At 46.5% G+C, this 26,037-nt stretch overlaps 1 protein-coding gene across 1 annotated transcript in view; it reads right to left on the reverse strand.

Annotated features, from left to right (window-relative positions):
• Window positions 1-26,037, reverse strand: part of TNNI3K (TNNI3 interacting kinase) — a 186,761-nt gene that overhangs the window by 26,688 nt on the left and 134,036 nt on the right. Inside the window, exons 12-13 of the mRNA XM_051999424.1 lie at window positions 23,183-23,242; window positions 19,698-19,867 (exon numbers count right to left, since the gene is read on the reverse strand). Of these exons, the coding sequence (XP_051855384.1) occupies window positions 19,698-19,867; window positions 23,183-23,242 (230 nt within the window). The remainder of the gene's footprint in view (window positions 1-19,697; window positions 19,868-23,182; window positions 23,243-26,037) is intronic.

Consider the following 26,037-nt stretch of genomic DNA (forward strand, 5'->3'; position numbering starts at 1 on the left):
GCTTGTCTGAGGAACACTGAGACCCAAGTGCATGAAAGGAAGACTGGTCCCTCGGGGAAATGTCAAGAAAAAAATTGACCCATATTAGTCTAAAATAGCAACACAGTGAAATGAGAAACATGGCAGACCCTCCATCCCACAGACACTACTTTTCTTTGTTGTTCCAGACCCTGTGCTGTGAGCTGGTGATATTAGTAAAAAGAAGGAAACAATTCCTGCTCTCAGGGGGTGGCCTTGGGCTCTTGTTTCCTACCATTCAAGGAGAAGCCGTCATGAGGAAAGGGACTAGCTTTTATTTTTTGCTTGTCCTTGTATCCCCAGGACTTAGCACAACACCTGACATGTAGAAGGGCTTAACAAACACCAAGTCTGTCTGTCTGTCTGTCTGTCTGTCTCTTGCTTGTCGTGTCTGCTGCCCACAGTCCTGTGGGCTCCAGCTTTCTATCTGCTGCCCACTGGAGTCATGCTGGAAGTGTTCTGTGAATCCTAGCTTAGACATTTCAGAGGGTCTCTGATCACTTAGAGCTACTGCCCCTCATGGTACAGGATTCAGTGCATCCACGCTTGTTAACCTATATAACTGGTCCACTTTGCTCTTGTAAGGTCCCTCAAGGAGGGAGGAGCCATGTTTCTCACTTCACTGTGTTGCCATTTTAGACTAATATGGGTCAATTTTTTCTTGACGTTTCCCCGAGGGACCAGTCTTCCTTTCATGCACTTGAGTCTCAGTGTTCCCCAGTGAGACTCAGATCTATCTGTGAGTTCAGGGGGATGGAGGACAGCAAGTTGCTTTAGGAATTTAAATTTCTCTTTGGGGCCAAGAGTTGTATTTCTATTTTGTTTTCCTTATCGATAAATGAAATTCCATTTGTAATCATGTAGAGTCGGTCTTCATTTATCAGAAGGTACTATGGAAATGGAAGGCTGAAGCCATGGGCATAAGAACATACTTCCAAATGTACTTGGGCCCTTGCTGGAATGATGTATGATTTTGGATCTAGCATTTCATATTTCATGTTCATCCTGCACCTTCTGGTTTGCACTTTGGCTTTGCTTAGACATAGTTGGTGTTTAATAAATGCTTCTTGATTTGACTTTAATATCGGCAAAAAAAAAAATCACCATATCATGAAGGTTTTCTGAGAATATCTCCATTCTGGAATGTTTTTTGCATAATTAATCTTCCTTTAAGCTTAAATCTCTTTTTTCCCCCCATTTTCTGGCTCTCAGTGAAACATGGTCCCCCCCCCCCCGACTTCATCCCCTCCCTCATCACTCCATTACTGGCAATATTCTCTCTTGTGCCCCCTGTAGTGCCTGGCTGTGGGGGATGAGGAAAGATGCTCCTTGCTTCCCAAGGAGCCCTTCCCTCTGCCACCATCAGCCAACAGCCTTTTCTGAGGCTCAGACCATCCAGGATTATCCCCCCTTAATCCGGCGGCCAGAATCTATCATTTGTGAGGATCTTCTCCTTTCTCCCTTAAAGAGATCAGTGCTTGGCTTTCTTTTCACCTCAACGCCTGCCTTCATATTAGCCCTGTTCTACTTCTCTGACTTTCTAGTTATTTAATCTACTTATTTCAACAACTGTCTCCCTTCCATCTCAGCAGCAGACACAGATGGCCATAGAGCTGGGGAGTGTCCGAGTCTGCCTTCCTATTTTCATTCTAAAACAAAAGCCTTCTCTCTCTCCATTGTTAGAAGCCTAGCCCAAAGGCTTGCTTAATCCTGATGAGTTCCAACTTGTATCCTGCTTTTAAAAATGAAAAAGCCATCTCAACACTCCCTTAGGTTTTTCCTTGATGCCTCCTTTAATGGAGGCTCTTTGCTTGTGTTCTGCGGGTGGCCCGGATGCAAATGCTTTTTTCAGATGCTGACCTCCAGGTCTCTCCAGTGGACAATATGAAGGCCGGGGAACCTCACCAAATGGTGACTGAAAGGCCATTTATATCCCAGGGCTTCAGAGGTTTCAGATTCCTAACACACAGCTCACCTCCTGTTGTAGGAGAAGGTCTTCAAGAAACGTTGACATAAAATCTTCAGCCCCTGGCCAGCCTGGGCAGTGGGCGGGGCTGCTAGCTCTCCAGCCTCCTACTTGGGCGCTTTCCAGCCTGCTAGGGCCTGAAGGGGACAACCCGCTTCCCCAGCCTTCCCAAATCAAAGTCGCCTCAGGCCATGAGGAGGAATGAAGGATGGGAACGCCCGGGTTCTCTTCCTCTGTGACCAGTGCCTAGCACTGGACTTGCCATATAGTAGGTAACCAATGCTTGTTAAGGAAGGAAGAAGAAAGAAGAGAGGGAGAGGAGATGGAAGGAAAGAAGAAAGAAAGCAAGGAAGGGAGAGATCGAGGAGAATTTATTTGGGCGTTAGAAATATTAGGGGCAGGGAGGTGGGCTACCATAGCACTGAGACCCTGGAGGGGACAGCCAGGAAGAATCCAATCATCTGGCTCCGGGGTATAGATGGAGGACCATGGGTGAGAGGAAGGAATGGAAGCTGAAAGGGACATTCTCCATTTTTCAGACAGGAAAGATGAATCCTAGGGAGTTGACATAACTAACCAAGTAGTTCCCAATTTACGGGTTGTGGGTCCCTGGGGGTGTGTTGAGTTAGGGGAAAGATGCCCTGGAACGTGTAGGTATACTGAGCATTACCATTTTCCTTCTTATTTAGCATACATTTTCTCTGATCTGAGTAAACAAGACATCTCACACATATGTGCCATCTTTTCCCCCAAAGTAGGCAGTACAGTTAGGATGAATAAAATCCAAACTCTAAAAAATGCTCCTGAATTCATAGCAGCTTTTTGTCACGGTTTTATTTCCACGATCAGGGGATATTAATTGTACAACTACTCTAATGTATGGATACATGAAATGTTTTGACTTTTAAAAGAGGGTCTCATACTTCAAATGGTCACATCCCTAATTAGTGGTAGAGCTACACTGTTGTTATTGTTGTGTTGCTATTGTCATTGTCGTGATCGTCCTCCTCATTATTAGCAATTATTATCAAATCTTTGTTACTACATTTATCTCTCGGAGGGCTGCCTTTATTTGCTTTTATCTTCTTATGAGCTGTTTTAAGATGGAACTTACTCTATTTTTATTACTGTAATTGCATATCTTTAAGCTCCGCTTTGTACCATTCTACCACCCATTGTAAGAGATGTGCGATCATGAGCAGCATAAGAAACAAATCTTTAAGGGGTTTAAAACAATTAGGTGATATTCCCCAGTGCTTCGGCAGAGCCAGAGTCCGGGTCTCCTCCCACTTTCCACTGCCACCGGCCAAACACTCAAGTCTTAGTCCCAAAGGAGGTGAGCAAACATGATCCATGTTCAAGGTGGCCATGGTATGGAAGGGAGTCTCTTTCTGAGAAGAGTTGGAACAAATGAATAAATGACTTCTCATTCCTTGAGATCACAACCTTCCTGGACCTCAGTTTGCTCAAATTTATCTTGTTTATTTATCTTATTTATCATCAGCCCCACACTACTCTCTTTACTCATCTTTTTCCTCTCCCTCTCACTCACCTCCTCCTGCCACTATCTCTCCTCTGTTCCCTCTCCTTCCTCCTCTCACTCTCCTTTCCCCCTCTACCTCCTCCTTCTGCTCCTCTATCACCAATTCCTCTCCCCACCTTTTCTTAATCATCATTATCATCACCATCATCACTAGACAAGCAGGATGGCCCAGTGGGTCGAAAGCCGACCCTGGAGCCAGGAAACCATGAATATTTTCTCTATTTTTGGCATGTGTATGTACTTGAGAGACATTATGGATATAGAATTGGCTACAAAGACTTAAGGTTCAAGATCTGCCTCTGATGCAGGCTGGCTGTGTGACTCTGGACAAGTAACTCAATTTTCCCAGTAACCTAGGCAACCCTCAAAGACTGTAAGTTAGGGGAAAGGGGTGATCTGCATCGGAAAGGGGGTTTCTTCCTCTGGGAGTTCCCTCTGCCAGTGAAATCCAATCGTTGTCTCATTGTTCTTATTAGGGTCATAGAGGGCGTTGAAAGGGATCTCACCTAGTTCAGTCCTCTCATTTAACAGAGAAGGAAACTGAGGTGGGGGTGGGCTCAGGCTTAGAAGTGGCCTCAGAAGCTTCCCAGTATGACATATACTGGGACAAGACTCTTTCCCAGTCAGAGGACTGGTCGTCCAGGCGGGACTGGAAGCTCACCACCTCTCCAGGCAGCCTACTTCATTTTAGAATCGCTTTTTCTGTCAGATCCCTTTCCCTTGGAGAGTCCCGGTTAGGAGAGGTCACCCAGCTAGCAATTGTAAGAGGCAGCAATCTATGATTTTCCTGATTCGGGGTCTGGGATTCTGTCACGGGCCGGCCTGTGATATCCTTGACAAGTGTCATAGTCAGATGGTCATTAAGAGGACGCCTGTTTGCCTCCAGACCCTGAAGTTCCCGGCCTGCTCTGGGCGCTTCAGACGCCACTTAACCACGGGCGAGTCCCCCTGTCTGCGCGGTGATTAGAAGCCGCTTTCTCGGGGAGAAGGGAGGCGAGCGCATCAGACTCGGGGGTCCGCCGGGAAGGGAGGGGGAGGCGAGCGCATGGGACGTGTGCCTGCTGCTGGGAAGGGTCCGGGAGGGAGGGGCGGGGATGCAAGCCTCGGGGTCAGAGGCTTCGCAAATCCCAGCTCTTTCCTCCTGCCCCCAATCATCACAGGGATGCTTCCCCGCCCCTTCCTAGCTCTGAAACCTGGCAACTGTTGCCAGGCAAGCCGGAGGCCCTGGCAACACGCACAGTCAGAGCTGGGGGGGGGGGGAAGGGGAGGAGGAGGGCGGGGACGAACGCCCGGCTGCCGCTGTTTAACTCGGGGCACAATGGGACAGAGTCGGGGCCAGAGCAGAGGTGGGGGTGAGGGGGCCTCGGGGAGATCGAGGACAGCGCCCCTGAGGCTCAGGGCTCCCACCTAGCCCAGGAGGGGACTTAGACGGCGCTAGTCCGCTTAGAAAGTCCCAGAAAGAGGAGGGCAGGGGGAGCCCGGGTCTTGTTGTGGCCCTGTCCTGGCAGTCAAGGTTTTCTGCTCCCAGACGGATCCCTGGCCATGGAAGGGCTTCTCCCGGAGCAGGAGCTGGCCCTGGCTTTGGACCCTGCAGGGTGGCCCAGCTTCACCCGCCCTGGGGGAAGGCCGGATCCGGGGCCCAGCCTCCCTGGCCCAGCCCAGCCTCCCTGGCCGCCAAGCCGTTCCCTGGCTCAGGGGACATCCCCTCTCACTTCCTGCCCCCCGTCTCTGCGCAGCAGCGGGCCTGGGGGTTCATCTTTCCGAGTCCCCAGACAGGACTTTGTCCATAAGCATGGCAAAGGTGGGGGGAGGAAGCTCCGCCCTCAGCCTCTGGACGGGCCCTCCCGAGGGGGCTGAGGAGCTGGAGGGAAGGACGGCCAGGGAGGCTGTTATAGGAGCCGCGGGGGCAGCTCGGCCCCCAGCCCCTCTGCTCCCGCCCCGCGTCTCTCGCTCTTTCCCCGAAGGCTTCTCCTCCCGCCCCCTGGAAGAAAGTGCCCGTCCCAGGCGCAGGCCGCCGTCCCCCGGCTTTCCAAACGGGTATTTCTTTTGCCCGGATTCGGTCTCTTTCGCCTCCGGCCCCAAAGATGGGGCGGGGCGGCCTCGGCCACGTCCCCCCCAGGAGCTCCCCGCGTCCCCCCGCAGCCCTCCTCAGAGCGGGGCCCCTTTCTTTAAACCCCCCAACCTCCTTTTGCATCTTTAATGCCAGAGGCCGCCGCCAGCCAAGCGCAGCCTTCGCCGGGAGGGCCCGGAGGGCGCTTTAACCCTGCCCACCCCCGGGTCCCCCGGGAGCCCGTCCGGGCCGCGGCGCTGCCAAGGGCTGGCGGGCAGCGGGCGCTGGCGCTGCTCACGCTCTGGCCGCTGGGTGGCGCCAGAGAGCAAGGCATCATCTGCGGCGGGCCGGGGGACAGCGCTGGGGCCCCGAGCCGGGAGCTCTGGGCAGGGCCCCGGGCTGAGAACGCGCCCAGCCCCAGCGGCCGGAACCCCCGGGATGGAGCCCGAAGGCGGGCTCTCCCGGCCCTGGGATGCAAGGCCCCGGGGGGCTCCGGGGAGAGCACGGAGGGAGGGGACTTCTAAGGGAGTCACTTATTCTTTGTGCAAACAGCCCGCATTTCTTAACCCCCTCCCTCTTTCCTCCTCCTCTTCCACTACCACCTCCTCCTCCTCCTCCTCCTCCTCCTCCTCCTCCTTCTCCTCCTCCTCCTCCTCCTCCCCCTCCCTTTGGGCTTCCAGGGGTGTCGGGAGGAAGGCGATTTGGGAGCTTCTGCCCAGCTCCAGGCCGTCCTCCCCAACACCTGCAGCCACTCCTGCCCGGGGGCGGGGGGGGGGGGAGAGAAAAATGAGAGCGGATGAGGGAAGTGGGAAAGCGTGGGTCGGTCCGGAAGAGCGCTGAGATAGGGCAGGGGGCTTTCATCTGACTCGTCTCCTCTTAGATTATTTAAGTGACTCAGGGAAAGTCACTTTCTGAAGTTTCCCTTCCGGAAAAGGAGAGGACTGGATCGATTCTCCACATGGCCCGAGTCTCCCTCAGGACAACTTAACCAGTAACTCCCCACCCGAAGTGGCGTCCCCGGCTCGGATTGCTCCAGCCCCTTCCCGGCAAACTTCTTCTTCGTACGGTCTCCCGTACAGTCGCTGTTACCAAGTAATGGATAATTATGCCTTTATGGAGTACCTGGTGTTTACCAGGCCTTATGATGTGATGGAGAGACTGAGACAAACGTGAGATTTTCCTTGACTTTGGGGAGCTTTTATCTATGGAGAAGATCCTGGAGAACCTTCCCTCCCTGACTCCGGGCTTTTATGGGGCCTGCCTTTGATGGATGAATCCCCAGGAGGGCAGCAGGCTGGGAGGGGGGCGAGGGGCAGATGGGAAACAGCTCTTGCGCTGTATCAGTTTCTTCTAAGGTCTTTTAGATCTAGACTGCTGCTTTCAGAAGCACAGAATGGCCAGTTAATAAAAAAAAAGTATTGGCAGCAATGCGGGAAAAACTAGGAGAATCTTCCTCAAAAAGCAAAATTCGCTACTTCTTAAAGTCTTTTCAAAACGAGGGAAGGATGAGCTCTTTTCTCCTCCTTGTTACCAGGATTTTTGTAGCGGCAACAGATGGCTTTCTTTAGCTCCCGTGACCCAAGGAATGGGGCCATTTTAGAAGAACGTGGGTGGGAGGTGAGAGGGGAGGGAGAAGGAGGAGGGAGGGAAGGAAGCCAGGATTCTGCCCAAAGCCAATGAAGGAGGTGTTTTGTCCTCCAGCACAGACTTGGCGGTGTGGCCGGAGAGATTGCAGCAGGGAACCCGAGGGAAGAGGATGGCTTTGGTTCAGAGTCTTAACTGCACGTGGGAGCTTTGACAGGTGCTTTAACTTTTCTGCTTTCTCATCTGTAAAATGGGGACGTTGGATCTGGCTTTCTAAGGTCTAGTCTAGCTCTGAATTCTCTTAAATTCAGATCACAGGAATTCTATAAGGGAAGAAGAACCTAGAGACTAAAAGACCCACTGGGGCTTGTTCTTCACATTATTGAGGATACCGCGAAAGGAACGGGAGATGCTCAGATTTCGGGAATCCCCCTGCGGGACCTGTGGGACATGTGGGAGAGTATTCCGAGCTCGTTCCGGTGTGATGAGTCACAATCTGACACTGGGCCAGAGGAGAGTCCCTCCCATTACCCTCCCTCACCTCACCCAGAATGCATTTGTTTCTATATTCAAATCGAGAGCCCTTTCCCTGCGAAGCTCTCGTGGATTCTCCCCAAATCAGGTGATAGTATTTCCCACGCCCATACCAAATTGCCATGCAATTACTTTGTGTTTTTAGATTTGTCACTGTATCCCTCCTCCTCCTCTTCCTCTTCCTCCTCCTCCTTCTTCCAGGTAATTATTCCTCACAGAAAAAAAAAAAAAACAAAAACACTGCCTTTGTTCTGTCTATATTTGGATCCAATTGTATACGTGCAGGCTATTGTTGGATAGAATGTAAGCTTCCGGAAGGCAGGGCCTGTTTCACATTCATTTGCGTGTCCTTGGGGAGACAAGACTTGAGTTCCGGACAGCCTCGGACTTCTCCAGGTTGCCTGGCCCCGGGCACTTTCCTTAATCTCTCAGGGCTGCTAATTCTCCCCCAACTGGGGCTCTCTCCAGAGGGAGTTTCCTCCTTTCAGAAATTCTCCTACACCAAGGAATCCCCACGTCCATAGAGCCACTTGCCGCTGTCCAGTACACTTACCAGCTTCCTCACAAGCGCTCCTTGGTTGATTGATTGGTGCCTTGAGGCTTACTTTCTCCCTCCTCTCCCCCTTCGCCCCCGCCCCAGGCGGCCGACCCTCCCCATCACTTGTTCCATGGATTAAAAAAAAAAAAAGTAAGTAAATCTCAGCTGTTGTCAATTTGTGTTGGGAGTAATATTTTTAAAAGGTGTTAAGAGTAGGGAGCATTATAGATGACGTTTAAAAAAAAAAAAACAAAAGAGCTAAGACAAAAACATGTTCTCTCCACGGTCCTTACAATCCAGGTGCCGAGACACAATAGAAAGGGGACACAAATCATCCGGCGCATAAAGGCTCAGTACAAGTGATGTACATAAACCTGGAGGGGACTGGAGGAAAGTCGCCACAATTCTAGTCTGGAAGACTGAGATGCACAGTTTTGTCAAGCACCCCCCCCTCCCCTCCCCTCCTCTCCCGACTGGAAGAAAGTCTCAGAGATAGTAGCCCACTCATTCTTCTGCCTCCACTGAGGACAAAACTAGAGGAAGTTTAACTTCTCTTGCCTGAGGGATTAAGAGCGATACAAAGAAGAATTTCCTCTGAGTCAAGGGTGTTAAACATTGCCAAAGGTGAAGCTGGAGCTCTCCAAAAGTGCCAAGGGAAAGAGATTCTCATTATTCAGTGGATCCCGACATCAAAGCCCTGAGCTGGAAGGACCTTGGGATTTATTCGGTTCTTCCTCAACTAGGATTTAGGAAGGGATATCTGGGTGTAAGGCACCATTCTAGGCCAAAAAAAAAAAAAAAGAAAGAAAGAAAGAAAAAAAGAAAAAGAGAAACCTGCCCTTAAGGAGTTTAAAATCTTCTTGTTCTACAGCTTTGGGGATTTTCTTGACAGAGATAAGTGTTTGCCATTTCCTTCTCCAATTCATTTTACAGACGAGGAAATTGAGGCAAAAGGGGTTAAGTGACTTGCCCAGGGTCACACAGCTAGGAAGTATCTGAGGTGGGATTTGAACTGAGTCTTCCTGACTTCAAGCTTGATGCTAGATTTCTGTGACCATAGCTACCTGCAGTTCAGTAAATGTGAATACATGGAAAATAAACATAGAGCCACTCGCCAAATCTGCAGTTTTTAACCTGGAGCCCACGAATTTGTGCTTTTAAAGGATCTCAATATCTGTATTTCAGTACAATTGATTTCCTTTGTCATCCTGCATATTGTATTTTCTGCATTTTAAAGTACTTTTTGAGGAAGGTTAGGGTTATTTGACATTCACCAGAATGCCAAGGGGAGCAAGGAACAAAAGTAGTTACGAACTCCTTAGTGAGTTAGGACTGACCTGCAAAGGCCTAAAAAAAGAAGTGGCCCTTGACATGAGAAATGAGAGGGAATATTGAGAGACAACAGTAAGTGGAGGGAGCGTGTGGAAACGGGAAATGGCTTGTTCCAAGTAGTGGAGTATTCTTGGAGGGAAAAAGGAGAACAATATCTCTGCCGAATGACTGGAATGTAGAATTATGAAGGAGATTTGAGTCTGGAGGACAAGATGGGGACCCACTGATAAAGAGCTCTAAATGTGCAGCAGAGGGCTTTCTATTTTCTCCTAGCAGCACTAGGGAGTCATGGCGGATTCTTGAACAAGTCAGTCTCCTTGGAGGAACCTCAGTTTGGTAGCTTGTGGAGGGGAAAGAGAACGAGTGCAGAAAAACAGAGTAGGAGGCCCTTGGAAGAGTCTGGAAAGAGTAAGAATTAGGATGGGGACTTGGAATGGAGAAGAGACAGATGTGAGAATCAACAAGACTGGGCCTGACCAACTCCTCATAGGAAGTCTCCTCACAGAGGATCACTGCCTTCTTTCCTTCACTGGAAACCTTTGAAGAAGGCTTATGCTCCTTTTCATTGGAAGGGAGGGAGAAGATTTAGTACAACAGATTCAATTCATTTCCAAAAACATTTCAATTGAAGACTTGGGGAAGTGTGAGAAGGAACAAGTGAAAGACTCAACAGGTAGGATGAAAGAAACCAATGGAAGGGAACCGGGGTGCCCTCAACCAGGAGGAGGGGAAGAGGAATAAGGGTTGGACTCTGCAAAAACAGATGGGAAATGGGGCTTTGTATACCTAAAGGGTCTCATGAAGTAGACAGTTTGAATCTCCAGAGGGTCCTGAGAGGTTCAGGAAGGGGAGTGATTTATATTAGGGTCACACAGATAAGAAATGCCAGAACTAGTATCGGAAGCCCCATCTTCTCACCCTGAGACACTATTCTCTGTATTCTCCCCACTAGAATCAGGCATAGGCTACTTCGTTGGATTAATTCACTTTTTACTTCCTTTTAATTTGTTGTGTGATAAAGGAGATCTCAAAAGTGAGTGAATAGTTCTCGAATTGAATTGAAAATTTTATTCAGATTAATATTGTAGCATATGGATTTGTGGTAACCTCTAAAAACTCTGAACTAGTTTCTCTTCTCCCAAGAAGCTATATTTAAATCACTTCCTCCAACATATGAACTGTATTTCCCGGAGACCTACTTGGAAAACAGGAGCTATTTTCTGCTGGAGCCTAAATCCTTCCCGAAGAAGGGTAAGAAAGTACTAGTCTCTCCATGCCAGAGGCAAAGTGGCTCTCATTTGGGGTAACAGAACCTCCTTGTTCACCTTCTCATTTTCTTGTGGGGAACTTGGGGTGCAGGGAGGGGGAACAGGAAGAAATGAGAGAGGGTCCCTCTGCTCCACAAGCCTGCAGTCTAGTCATGGAGCTTAGGTGGAGAGACATGTGAACAATTAGACAGTAGCGCGTCATCGAGTGCAAGATCGTTTCCTTGCATCCACAGGTCCTGAGGGAATCCTGGAATAACTGTGAGAATCGTAGGCAGGCTGAAGGGAACTATTCATTAAATCTTTAACACCAGAGGGTGTTTAACTCAATCCAGACTGTCAGGAGGCTGGAGAATGGAAAGCATTCATTAATTTACAAACATGGAGCTTGGGGCTCCATGGTGCCCCCACAGGCTCCTCTTGGTTAATTCTGTTTCTCACCACCCTCCATCTCCCAAGACCCCAACCTTTGCTTTCCTGCAAGGCATCTGATTGTCAGGAGATCAGAGATTCAGAGCTGGAAGAGATGCTGAACTCCTGTCATTGAGGAGCCTTATTCTATAATTGGGACACCATGGGAGTGACTAGTTCAAGGTCAAGAAGAAGCTCCATGTCCTTTGGTTCCAAATCCATCACTCTTGTATTGACCATCTGATATCACCACCCGAGAAATATTGTATTTGGTCTCTTCTTTTTGGGGTGAACAGGGCACCTTTTTAGGTTTTCCTTTTTGTATTTTCTTTTTATTTAATGAGGCAATTAGCCAAGTATGAGTATAAGACACTAGACATGGAGTCATAAGTGCTGGGATTCTGTCCCTGTCTCTTAAATATGAATCAATCAAAAATACTAACAAATATATTCTTTGTAGTAGACACCATGGTAGATAGTCCTGGTTCCTAAGAAGCTGACAGGCCAGTCAGAGTTCTCTGTGTTTATAGTGAGGAAAAACTGGATTCAAAACCTGCCTCAGACAATTACTAACTGTTATGACCCTGGGTAAGTCATCCTCCCAGCTTCAGTTTCCTCAATCTGTAAATTGAAGACAATAATAATATCTAATCCTCAATGTTTCTGTGAGAATCAAATGAGATAACATTGATAAAACCCCAACGTACTGTGTGTGGGTGTATATATACTATATATATCTTGCAACTTTGCTGAGATTCAAATTCTTCATCTGTAAAATGGGGAGAATTATATTTATATTATCTGTCTCACGGGATTATGTTTTACAAAGTGATTTGTCAAATTTTAAAATGCCATAGAAAATGAATGATAATAACAAGGTATTTCTCTTCTATCCTTCCTGGGTGAGATCCAGCTACTCTAGCTGTAGCAAATAAAGCCAGATATCCCTGAGGCTGCCTCTAATGTCTCCTTTAAAATTTGCCTTCTTTCTTTTTTTATTCTATTAGGAAATTTAAAAAGTAAGTATGCTAAGGTTTAAAGTGAAACAGGACATTAGAGATCATCTCCTCTCATTTTACAAAAGGAGAAACTGAGACTGAGGGAGATGAAATGGCCTCCCTGAAGTCCAAGGGTCCTAAGTAAAAAAATCTTAGATTCAAGATTCTGGCTCCCAGGTCAAAGCTCTTTCTACATCTACCATTATTGCTAGTACATTTTGAGTTTTGCTATCTATCTTTAGATTCCAAGTATCTAGAGAGATACCGGTATTAGTATAGAGAACTATAGACAGATAGAGCCAGATGACTGTATTTCAGTGTAATTGGTTCCTCTTGTAATCTTTGAGATTCTTTTCTTTTCTTTCTTTCTTTTTTCTTTTTGCCTTTATCGGCCTATCTCTGAGAAGACTGTCCACGTTATTCATGTCTTTGTATTTTGCACTCCAAGGACATTGGATACGGGCTGGGGGAGCCTTACAGAGGAGGTACAGCCAAGCTGGATGGTTTTGGTGACAGAATTCTGGCTGACCTTTCCAGGCCCGGAAGGGATGGTTTTCTGGTTTCTCCAATACGACCACGACTGGAATACTGGGATTGGGATACGCCCTTTTAGGGAGGGTGCAGATAAACCCAAAGCACCCCAGGAGGCTGATCAGGATGCTGGAGGACTCTGGGACCTGAAGGGGCCTTTGAAGGGAGTGGAAGATTAGTTCTAGGGAGGATATGGCGATACCTTCAAGTATGGGAAAGGTGGGCCAGGGAAAGAACACTTTGTGTTGGCCCCAACTTTTGTGTTTGGGCGGAAGCTGCAGAGATTCGGATTTTGGTTTCTTGCAAGGAAAAGCTTAGAGCTGTCCCCAAATGGAATGGCTGCCAAGGGGTCTGCCCTCAGCAGAATTCTTCAAGTGGCTGGGGATGGATGATGTCGATGTGAATGGCCAGTGAAGTCCAGGGGTGTGTGTGTGTGTGTGTGTGTGTGTGTGTGTGTGTGTGTGCGTGTGTGAGTGTGTGTGTGAGTGTATGTGTGTGTGTGTGTGAGTGTGTGTGTGTGCATGTGTGAGTGTGTGTGTGTGTGTGTGTGTGTGTGTGTGTGTGTGAGTGTGTGTGTGAGTGTATGTATGTTTGGGTGTGAGTGTGTGTGAAAGTGTGTGTGTGTGAGTGTGTGATGGAGCCCTTTCACAATCTGGGAAGGCTTATGAACCCGGCGAATCACAGAACTGCCTTTAAATGCACACAGTAAAATATCTGGGATGAAAAGGAAACCAAAGTAATTGACAATAAAGACATATTTTTCCAAATCGAAGTTCACGGACTCCCTAAAGTCCCGAGGCGGCTCCCAGGCTGCAGCCAGCCAGCCAATGGCTTAGCCCCAGCTCACGGCGCCCTTGCTCTAGGCCCCCTCCGAGGTCCCTCCAATTCCGAGAATCAGTGATTCTGTGAAACGAACCCGGGGATCAGAAACTCAGCCTTGCAAAAATGCCAGTTTGCTTTTAATCCCCGAGCCAGAGAAATAAGAAACCTCCACGCCTGTACAACTCTGTTAATTAACGCTCCCACCACCTCCCTCTTCCATCCTCCTCCCAGAAATACGTGGCAGGAGACGGCTCTGCTCTAACCGGCCTCCCCCTCCCCCCAGCAGGTACCTCTGGCCCCCCAGCCGGCCTCTGCAGATCTGGAAATGATCAGCCCACCCTATCCGTGGCCCTTCCCCGCCCTCCCACTCCCGAAGCTCACAACGCCTGACTTGCTGGCTCGCTTCACGCCGCACAATAGCTATATTCCCGACAAAGTCTGTGTTAATTGATTTTTTAAAGAAATCAGCCCTTTCTCCCAAAAACATGGAAATATTTTTGAGCTCCGCCAGCAGGCAAGCTTGCTATTTAAAGGAACCTTTTGGCAGAACCTTTTGTGCATGTGAATAATTACTCCCTGGTGTATCTGTTTTGCAAATTCTGATTTCCATAGGTCTGGTTTCTTCTCCTAGATGGCTAAACACTGTTCTATTCTCAGAACTTTACTCAACACAAACAAGAACAGTAGGGCCTTCCCCTCCCCCTGCCATCGAAATTCTCGCCTTAGGAAAAAAATAAAGACAAATTCAACCCAAATCTCAGAAAATAACCCACAATTGCTTAACCTTTGCATAGAAAAGTGAAAAATGAATGCACCATTTGCTGCAGGGCTCCAGGCCCCAGAGCTGGGGATCTTCCATTCGCAGGGCTTGGGGACCTGTGTCCTTTCCATTTTTCCTGGAACTATTAGGCTAAAAGCCACACCATTGGAACTCTTTAACTGAGTCCCTTTAACACTCTCTGTCAGGTACCGCCTTTGGCGGTTCTAGTTTCCTTCCTTTCGGTTCCTGCATGGAAATGCTCTCCCCCTGCCTCCAGCCCTCCGCTGAGATTAGGGGATCACCTTCATTTGCATTGTAGACACCGAGTCTACCTGATGTGGAGGCAGTTCTTTGCACATTGTCTCCCTAGACTGGTTCTCACCACGACCTGTGAGGTGGGCGCGGGGATCATTCCCAATTTACAGATAAGGTAACTGAGGTTGAGAGGTTGGGAGACCCGCCCTGGTCTCATAGTTAATGAGGCAAAATTCAAAGTCTGCTCTTCCTGAGCTCAAATGCAAGGGGTTAATCTTTATGTCACCAGGGTGTGTGTGTGTGTGTGTGTGTGTGTGTGTGTGTGTGTGTGTGTGTGTGTGTGTGTGTGAAAGGGAGCCTGAAGACCCAAGTGTAAATAGCCCTCTGACCCTCACTCTTTGGTGAGCCTTTTTCATCCTGTAAAGCAGGACCTCCTTCTGCCCTCACACCGTTGTGAAGGTGACCAGGACAATGTCTGTGATCGGTTACACAGACATTACACACTCACTGCTCAGACGGGTCCTCACAGGGGCTGTTTCATCCCAAGTCCAGAAGACAACTCATCTTCTCAACCCTCACAGTCTCTTCTGCTCCAAGTTTCCCTCCTTTGTCCAAGAATATTGAGCTCCACATCCTCAGGGTCATCTTGGACCCCCCCTCTCTTCCTCTCTCCACCTGGCTGGGGCCCGTCCGTTGTCCAGGCTCGCCATTGCTAGTAGGATGGCAGCTCTGACCTCTCTCATTCTTTCCCTTCATGTCACCGACCTATTTCACACCTACTCGCCTCTTTCTGAGCTCCACATCCTCAGGGTCATCTTGGACCCCCCTCTCTTCCTCTCTCCACCTGGCTGGGGCCCGTCCGTTGTCCAGGCTCGCCATTGCTAGTAGGATGGCAGCTCTGACCTCTCTCATTCTTTCCCTTCATGTCACCGACCTATTTCACACCTACTCGCCTCTTTCCTGGACCAACGCAGAGACAGGTTTGGTTTCCCCGCTTGGTCCACTCTGACCCATTCTCCACGAAGTTATCAAGTGATTGCCCTAAAGTGCTTACTCAGTGAGCTCTGGCAGCTTCCCATTGCTTCCTGTCTCGTTCCCTCCCAACCTAGTCTGACCCACAGTCTGCAGTCAGTCCGAGCCGGTAGTATTCCTCCTACTCAGCATCCCAACTTCCATCCCTCTCTTTTCCCACTGACAGGGCCCAGGTTTGGGACATTCCTCCGTCTCCCTTCCACTTCCCAGAATCCTTCTGTTTTTCAAGGTTCAGCTCATGCATCACCTTCTACGTGAAGACTTTCCTGATCTCACCAACTACGATTCCTCCCTGCCCAAATCAGCCATTATTGCTTTTGTAAAGCCTGAAATATGGATATTTTGAAATCTACTCTAATGGACTAGAAGCTCTTTGTTCTATTTTTGGTACAGTGTCTGCACATAGTAGGTAATTCATTGATGATTACTTGGCTTGTACCCTTTTTCTTCCAGTGATTCAGATGACATCCCCCTCCAATTTCTTGTCCTGTTTATCACCTTATTCTCCTACAAATTTGCCCAAGAAGGGCAGCCTTGAAGGGGTCTCTCTCAGTTTCTTTGGACAATTCAAGATTACAGAGCACACGGATTGTCCAGTAGGTTTTCCATCTTTCCTTCCATGCGGTTAGCTCTTCTTATTTTCTGTTCACAGCTTCGACAATATTTTCAATTCTCCTTCTTTGTTGCAATTCCTTGTTTTTCATAGCCCACAATCACTGCCTGCCTCTCTGCTGACCTGGGGGGTTCCATGATCTCCAGCCACACCGTACCTCCGGGACAAAGGCATTCTGAGAACGGGACTTTACAAGAGAAGCTTAGGATCTTTAAAAGAACATTCCAATGTCCCAAAGGCAGAAGAGGCATCTAGTTCCTGCTCTTGTTTGTGTCTGGCTCTACCTTGTGCTGCTTTTGCTGTTCTTGCTCAAGAGAAATACACATACTTCCCAATTACAGTCAGAAATACAAACACTCCCAAGAACCTCAGCCTTACCTTGTAGCTCCTCAATCCTCAACTGTAAAAGGGGGATCAGAAAAGTGTTACTTCACAGGACTGTTTTGAGATCACATAAATTTTCCCTAGTGCTTTATAAACTTTAAAGTGTGATATAAACTCTGGTTATTATTACTGCTTTTGTTGCTGCTACTATAATGATATCTACTACTACTACTAGTACTAGTACTACTACTACTAGTAGTACTACTATTACCACCACTACTACTACTTAATACTACTTAATTAATAGTATTACTACTACTATGACTACTACTACTATTACAGTTTCTTTCCATTTGGGAAATGAGGTTGTCAAGACGACCACCAAGGTCCTCTCCAAATCAAAATCCTTGATCATATAATCCTGAACCTCCTCTTCTCCTGGAGTCTCAGTCAGTTCTCTTGTTTTGAGATTGAAGACCTCAAGCTCAAAGGCTGCAAAGTCCTAGAATGTTCTTAATTCACCTCTGGGCTAAACACGGCATTGGAGGTGGAGGCCAATGAGAGATGAGGTGGGGGAGGGAGGCAGGAACTCTCCCGAAATACAAAATTACTGGGAGAATGTTCTCTCCCATCCACTCTCAGGACCGAGGGTTCACAACTGGCGTTGGTTATTAGGAATTCTAAACAATTCCTCATGGGCTCGTTATATGGAGAGGCAGGAGATTCACATATTAGCTAAGAACACCGACCCTTTGCGAAAGGTCGACTCTTGTATGTGAGCCCGTTAAATGGAAAAAAAGGAGAAAATAGTTAAAGCTTGATTGTTAATTAAGCCCCGGTTTACTCTTTTCATTTCTCTCAAGTAGGTCAGTTTGAGATATAAATGTTGCATTTGAATATTTGAATGTGAAGGATTTTTATTGAAATTAACTTTCAAAAAACCATGAATATGGATCTGTGAAAACTAGATCATCTGAAATTGACCTAAAGTTGCAGTAATCAGCCATGAGAGTCTCCCTTTATTTGGGGGCTCCCTTTTGACAGCCTGCTTCTGCTTTGGATGTGACACCGCCCACCCTTTCCCCTACCTCACCTTGTGCTCTTCTCCTTCCCTCGCTTCCTCCTCTTCCCCTTTCGTGTAATTCGATCTATATTTTGTCTGTTATAAAACATTATTTTTTCTTCTCCCTCCCCCTGAAAAGGAAGACAAAGCCTCATACCAAATACATGCGAATAGTGCATATATCCACACATGTATGTGCATCTGCAAACATGCATGTATGTATATGTAGGCGTGTGTATAGTCATATATAACAAATCCCTACGCCAGCCCCATCTAGAAACGTGCCTCTTACTCTGCATCCTGATTCCATCATTCCTCTGGTAGGAAGTGAGAGCTTTCATCCCCATCAGCCCTCTGGAATTGTGGCTGCCCATTACATTACTAAGAGTTCTCTCAAAATTGTTCCTTTTTTATGGTGTTGTCAGACTCTAACTTATCCTTAGTTCTGCTTACTTCATTCCGCATCAGTTTATACAAATCTTTCCAGGTTTCTTGGAATCCATTTCCTTCACCACTTCTCGTAGCTCAGTATTTTTCTATTACATTGACCTACTATTCATTTATCTATCTGTTCCCCAATTGATGGGCGCTCCCTTCATTTCCAGCTCCGTGCTTCTACTAAAAGGCCTGCCCAACATCGTTTTGTACATAAAGCTCCTTTTCCTCTTGATCTTGTTGGGGGCCTGATCATGCCCAATTAGTAACCTGCCTTGCTCTCTTTCAGAAATATTTTGTCTTATGTGTGTAGAGCCAGGAGGGAGAACACCCGGTGGGCCAAGTATGAGAACTGCCTTGCTGATCCCCATCTCTCTTCTTGCCATGACCCGCGGATGATTGCGCTCTGGGCGCAGGGATCCCCCTACTTCTGGGGACCGGCTCTGATTCTCTCTGAGCCTTCTGTCCACTGAAGTCTGGAAATGTCTGTTTGCCCTGCATTTCTCTTTCCTTTTCTCTCCCCTCTTAATGTTTTATTTTAGATTTCCCACCTTCCATTGTCACAAAGGCTCGTTGCTTCATATATTCCCATGTGATTCTTCTGTGACCCTCCCTCTGATTCCTGAAACTGCCATTGCTGATGGGGAGAGACACAGAGCCCCCATTTCAGAAGCCCCTCTCTAAAACGTCCAACCTGCTTTTCTCAATCAAAGCACACACTTGCCCCCTTAGACACACTTCCAATCCAGTGTTGTTCCATGGCTAGCTGCTTCGCATCGGCCACTATCTTACCCAACCTCAGGGTCTTTTCCAAGACCTAGCAGAGCGCTTTGTATACAATAGGTGCCAATAAGTGTTCGACTTACTGAATCGAGGGATCCTTATTTGGCCGCTGTCTGTGTGTGAGGTTGGTTAACATGGAACGATAAAAACAGAACTTAAGCGGCCATTGTGCTTTTAGCTTTTAGGCCCTCAGCCACATTCGTATATTGATGAGACCGCATTTATTAACGCTTAACCTATCTCTTCTGTATCTTCATCCATAAATATTTCTATAAACCCAGGAGCAGCGGCGGCCCTGCCGCTGCAGAGTTGTCAGCACTTTACATCCCCTGGGAGAACTCTGCCAGCGCCCGAGAAACTTTGCAGAAGCGGACCTAGCTTGCTGCTAATTATTGATGGGCCTGTAGGTTCCAGGGAGAAAAGGGGAATGGTCTAGTCTGATCCAGTCCATCAAAGGGAAACCTCAGGGCATCCCAGACAGACAGACAGCCGCAAAGCAGAAGGACTTGCGCCTGATGCTGTGGGACCCTCAAAAGTCCTTTCATCTCTCTCGGTGCATCCCTGATCAGAAGTGATCACCTTCATTGTTGCAAGAAGTTTCCTCGCCAGACGGTGCCAATGAAATCACGGTCTAACACTTGTTGACTGGCCCAGGGTCACACAGCCAGGAAGTGTTGTGTCTGAGGTCAGATTTGAGCTCGGGTCCCCCGACTCAGGACTGGTGCTCTATGCCCTGTGCCACATGTACTAATATACATGCATGTGTATATATAACATGTATGTATAGGTGCACACACACGCGCACTTTGGTTATCCCATGTCCCCGGCAGGAACACTTACCTCTGAGACCAGTACATGCAGGATCTGGCGTTCAGGGCGTACTCTAGCTCAAAGCGGCTCCGGAGGGCAGCTACGTGACTCCTGCTGGGGCCTCCGCGGCTCGCCAGGCAATCAGAGGATGAGGAAGGAGACAGGGACCCACTGCTGTTACTTGATGAAGGAGACATCAGCTGCATAAAGAAAGGCTATTTTCAATCTCTGAGCAAGGCAGATAGGCTGAAAGACCCAGGGTGAGCAGAAGTGGTCTTGGCGACTTCCCACGACTGGGTTTTCTTTCAGCTGAATTCCTGTGCATCTAGACTCTTTTCAGTATTTTCTTTGTCCCGGGGCCTTTCCTGAGTGGGTCTCCTAAAATGTGACATTTAGAAATCAAGCTACAAAAGAGATGAATGAGGGATGAGCTGACTTTATATCTGAAAAACAAGAGCATTGGTTCTAGACCAGGTGTGTGATCTAGAGCAAGCCATTTTGAATGGCCTCAGACTCAGTTTCCACATGTGTAAAATGAGGATAATGTTCCCCTTGCTCCACTAACCTAACAGTGAGAATAAAATCAGGCAGTGAAAGCAAGGTCCCCGAGCCCTAAAGTTCTACATAAAATTTATTTGATTATTTTAAATATTTTCACTTTGTTGGGAAAAATGCTACAAAATTCCATAAAAAAGGAACTTTTCCTAGTGCATTCTAAAGGGAATTTGATTTACAAAACTTGGATTATCTCTTAGTTTAACAAAAACTTGATTATCTCAATCCCCTGATTATCCTAATAAATTATTGTCCGTCTGTTTACTGGTTGTGCCTTCTTCAGACTCCAGGTAGAAAGTAAGATCACTGAGGGCATATGGTCCTCTCTATCCCTCTCCCCCCAATTTGGCTTCATATCCTCAAGGTCTAGCTCAGTAGAGAGCTAGGAGCCATTCAAAGTGAATAGAGAAGCTGGCTTTTGTGTCAGAAAAACCTGAGTTTGAATTCTGCTTCAGAAACTTACTAGCTGGGTGACTAATTGTGAGTAGACTCAGTTTCCTCATCTGTTAAATGGAGATAAAAATAATAACAGTTACTCCACAGGATTGTTGTGAGGATCAAATAAGGATAAAGCTCTTTGTCAGCCTTAATGTGTGATATAAATGGGGACTACAATTAGCATATGGTACATGATGAATATATCCTATGGGAGAGCAATGGAAGTTTAACACAATTCAATTCAAAAGACAATTTTCTTAAGTGTCACACCATTGCTTGGCTTGGGGATGTAATTCTCTCCAAGGACTCATCCATTGTGTCAAGTATGGAACACCCGTAGATCCTGGAAGCGGAGGCTGGATGACAAGTCAGCAGGTTTTCCAGTGGGGATGCTTTGGGACCGGAAGTTCCCCTACGGCTTGCCCTAGATGATTCCTGAGGGTCTTTTCATTCCTCGAGCTCCATGAGTCATTGCCAAGATTGGAGACAATCCAGGGCAGGATAAGAGGACCCGTAAAAATAAGTAAAATAGGAAAAGCTGCAGGTGAGGAAGAGGAGGATGGAGCAAAGAGGAAAAAAGACATGTTCTAGTTTCTCCAGCACCCACTGTGTCTTCACAATGATTACACACAACAGTTGTGGCTAGTGTGAGGATCCCCCCCCCCTTCTTCCACAGTCACTTGGGTAGTGGTTTTGCACATTTGTACAATTAAATTTTATCTGATATGCCCAAGCTCTGCTCCCTAGGGAAGCCTCAGCTGAGACAGCTTCCAAGTCCTTTTCTTTATCTGGGGAAGGGGCCATTTACCACTCCAAACTGGACCTGAGCAAGAATCCTCTTTTACAGCAACCAGTCAAGGGGTTGTCTGGCTTCTGCTGGGCAGAGAGGGAAGGAGTCTCATCCACTTTGGATAACTGCAGTGGCAGGGAAGATTTCCCCGACTCTCGCCTAAACTTTCCTCTTGGTAACCTCCACTGATGGTCTCTTCTCCTCCCACCTTACAGCTTTCAATATACTTGAAGACAGCTTTCATTTTACCCTTTAGCCTCCATCTCTACCCTTTCAAATATGATCAGCTCCTTCCACTGATCCTTGCATGTCATGAACTTGAACCTAAAGTCTTGTGTATTGGATAGGACACGGGACTTGTAGTTGGGGAGATCTGGTTGCAAATTCTGATTTAAACATGTAATAGCTGCACCTACTGCACCCTTAGCCTCTTCCTGTCTTAGTTTGTTCATCTATAAAATTAAAATGTTTGCCTTTGAAGGACCTTTTCCTCTCTGAATCTAGGGTCCTATAAAATGTCTTAGGCTTCAGGTATCTCCATAGATTTATCACAAAGTTGGAAAAGAACTTCAATTCTCTTTCACTCCCGCTCCACTCCTTCCAATGGAACAAATCGGAGACAACATGAAGCTCTATTCAGAGCAGAAAATGCTTCTTGGATTGAATCTTTCTTGGGGGCCTCCTCCATTCCCCCGGGGTGTCCATCCTTAGTTTTGTTAGGATTTGCTATTTACATGTTTCTTCTTCCTTTTCTATATGTGAATGTCTAAGATGGTGTTTGGCAGGTAACCGCCATTTTGTTCTTCTTATTGAACTCATCTCTACAAGCAGAAAACTAGAGAGAAAAGAGGGAAAATGATTTTGCATTTGGCAAAAGAGTTTATATGGATCAGTGCTCATGCTTGACTCTGCTTTGCCCATTTTAGAATCCTGTCTTTTGGCCTGGTCTGCACTAGCAAACTGAAATAGAAAATTGAAGTCATTATCCAGAAAATCCAGCCTAGCAACTCCCTGCTATGAAGGAGGGGGAAAAATCTGTTAGCCTAATGACAGGGGTTTATCTCTCTCTGTGACATCTGTGCACTGGGGGAAAATGTGCAGATCAAAATATTTGTAAATCAGACCATATTTCCCCAATGACTTCAATTGTCATTTGGAATGGCTGCCTTTCATTTCTGATTGGATCTTCAATTATCAGAGATTCTTGTGATGCAAGTCTTCCATTAATCACAAGACTGATCTGAAAGCAAATACATTTATGTGTACATACATGTAAAGATGTATACATATGTATGTATATATACATATGTATAGTGTATGCTCATATTTAAAATATGAATAATTACTCTTTCTATTCAATCTTTTTTTGTAAATTCAGATTTCTACCTCTCCTTTACTGAAACTGGACTGTTTTTGTTTGCAGAGTCCTGATTCCCTGTATCCTCCTTTATTTTTATTTATTTTTATATAATATATGTTATTAATTTATGTTTATAAAAATTTATTTTATATTGATTTATTTTATTGCAGCAGAATGGCGCTATTAGCTCATGATTTTGTGGGGGACATCCTCTTTGGGTGGCAGTATATAGATTTTCAATAAAAATAGCAGACCTTGAGATCTAGGCCAAACTTTCTCTTCCTAAGTACCGACTACCTGACAGGCTCAGGGCCATACCTGAATATGTAGGCCATTGTTCATTGCTAATTTCAGGGACTCAGATACACTCACCTCAATGTTGCAAAGGCATTCTTCCAATTTTGTCACAACTTCAGAAAATTCTGGTCTTCCCTGTAAATAGAGAAAGAAAGACTTTTTTTCTCTTCTCTGGCAAGAATAAAGGGCAGCAACTGTCTTTGGGTTTTAAAATGTGGGTATTTGCATTTGCAAAGAGTAAGAGATTAACAATAAAGTATATTTTTTATTAAAAAATACTCTTGTATTGAAGTGTTAATTGAATGTTCATTTGCTGTTCATGGTCCAATGTTGAGTCTCTTCCTGATAAGAGTTTTAAGTCAGGATTCTCAACTGCATTCAGATAATGAAGCTGCGAAAAGCTTTAATTAGCTTTGCATGTTTTCAAATGGCAGTTTTTCCTCCTCGAAATGAAAGACTGGAAATGAAAAAGGAAAAAAAAAAAGGTATTAACTCCCTCAATGCCCAATGACACCAATCCATGGGTCTTGCGGCTTTTTCTTAGACTGTGTGTTTGCTGCTCTGCTCTGCTCTCCTCTCCTAAAATGCCTTTGAAAACCTCACCTTGAACTCAAAGTTCATATATTCATGTAGTTCATATATTCAAAGCTTTATATATTTAGCCCTACCTTCAGGAGCTCCAGTGCTCCCAGTAGACTGTTTATGTGCTGCTCTTAGCAAAATGGGGGGCAAGCCCAAACAGAAATGGTTTTTTTTGGTGGGGGTAGTTAGGGACAAGCTTACTGAGACTTTAAGCTAAACATATCAGCTGTTTATAAAGGATCTCGTGAAACACATTTCCCTTCTCTTAGAGATGTGGTCCACCACAGATGAAGAATACCTCGTCCATTGTCAGGCAGGGTTGCTTTTTGGATCAATTTTGCTTAACTGTTTTTCTTTGGTTTAAGGAGAGGATTATGTTTAGAGCATAATAGGATATGCTTGTAGTATAATAGGAAACAAAAGGCATCGATAAAACTTTTTAGAAAGACGATACTGAGAAACTTAAATGTAACAGATGATTCTCTGCAGAGGAATCTGTAATCTTAATTTGATGGGCTGTGATAGGGAAAGAGAACTGGCAGAAATGGGAATGACTGATGGATCCGGATAGGTGTGAATCCCACCTCAGGACACTGGACTGCTATTTTCTTGTTGACTTAAAAAACCGAAACAAAACAAAACAAAACATAAGATACATTGTACTAGACAGCTTCTGAGAGTCCTTGGTAGCCTAATTCTATCTAATCCTAAAGTAATGGGCTCCCCATAACCAGGCAGCTATCTTCCACGGTAAACTTCAAACTTTTGTCTACCAAAATGAAGGCAGGTTGAGGACTAATCTCCAATGCTATTCATTGGACCATCTGTGAGGACATTAAAAGGAGCCTTAAAAACAGTTTTTTTTTTTAAAGAGTAGAAATCAGTGAAATGTCTAATGAGCTGACAGTAATTAAATCCTGAATATTAATTGCCAATACTAGGGAATATGTGCTCTCTCCTCTGCTTTCAGGTGGCTGGCTCACCCTCTTGGCAATCACAGTTCGATTGGGAGCTTCTTGCCCCCCGTCCTGCTCAGCGTGCTCCCGAGATGTCACTCTCTGCCAGAGGCTGACATATATACCAGGTAATGAAGGGAAGGACTATCTGTATAGTCCACTCCTGGTCCTGCCTTTGCCTGTCCCTGCTGCTCCTTGGGCTCAGCTCCTAGCGGAACAAAACACTCTTCCTTCTGAAGACCCCAAATCACTCAAGCTGATTTTACCATCATCCTCAGCAACTATCGGACAATCTCCAGAGGTTATTTCAAACCTTTATGTTGAAAATGAATGATGCTTTTTCTTATAGTGGAAAAAAAAAACTTAAAAAAGGAAATACATGAAATAACTCACTTTGCCCTTCCTTTTGCCACAACTTTCTGCTGAGTTCAGCTCTGGGAGTGACTGGCCAAGCTCTCCACATCCGGGGCCTGCTCTCCCATCCTCCCCCGGGGACAGATAAAGGAATAATTCAGCCACAGAGATGACAATCAAAATGGATCTAATTTTGAAAGAATAGTCTTTTTCTTTCTTTCTCTCTCTCTCTTTTTTTCATTGGGAGTAAATGAGCTGTGGCAATCCTAACAAGATCCACTGGCTGTATTCATTACCTACTGCTTGCTAAAGTCAACAATTTAATAAGGCACCTTATTAAGAAATTTAAAGAGAATGTGATTTACATGCCGAGATTTAACCAGAGAGGAGCCCGGCCATAAACCGGGCCAGGGGAAAGTTTAGGCATCTGGGGTTAAAGGGGAAGCTGCAGGAAAAAAGGTCGATTTTAACTCTAAAATTCGGAGCCTCTGCTGAGAAAATGGCCGCTGTTTAAGCCCTCCCTGACAAGAGGAGGATTAGGAGGGACTCCCTTGTACCTGTAATAAGTGAGACCCGATTCGGGAGGAAAGCCTTGATCTGCTTGTTTGTTTTTTTTGTTGTTTTTTTTTGGGGGGGTGGGGATGTAGAACTCGGTAGAGGCTGGTGAGGAACAAAGGCCACTCCCTCACTTCCACCGTTCTCATACTCATTTCCAAGGTGTCACATGGGGGAGCTGGAGATTTGAGGAAATCGGAGCATCCTGTGGACGGCTCGTTAGCTAAGCATCCCTCCGGCCGCCTGCGCCAAGTAATTGACGGGCTCTGGCGCGGGGACTTAGTGTTCACAAATCCCCGGAGGTGGAAGGAGGCCCCCCCCCACCCTTTCCCCCCCATGTTGGCAGGTTAGGTTTGTAAGGGACGGGAGGAGGGACATTTGAAAGCAGAAATAATTAAGCCGAATCATCCCCAAGTAAAACCCTTGTCCAAATGTGCCGGTGTTCGACATCCACATCCCGGCAGCTGCAGGGAATCAAGGGTC

The sequence above is a fragment of the Antechinus flavipes genome, chromosome 4 (assembly GCF_016432865.1).
Source record: "Antechinus flavipes isolate AdamAnt ecotype Samford, QLD, Australia chromosome 4, AdamAnt_v2, whole genome shotgun sequence".
NCBI classification, from domain to species: Eukaryota; Metazoa; Chordata; class Mammalia; order Dasyuromorphia; family Dasyuridae; genus Antechinus; species Antechinus flavipes.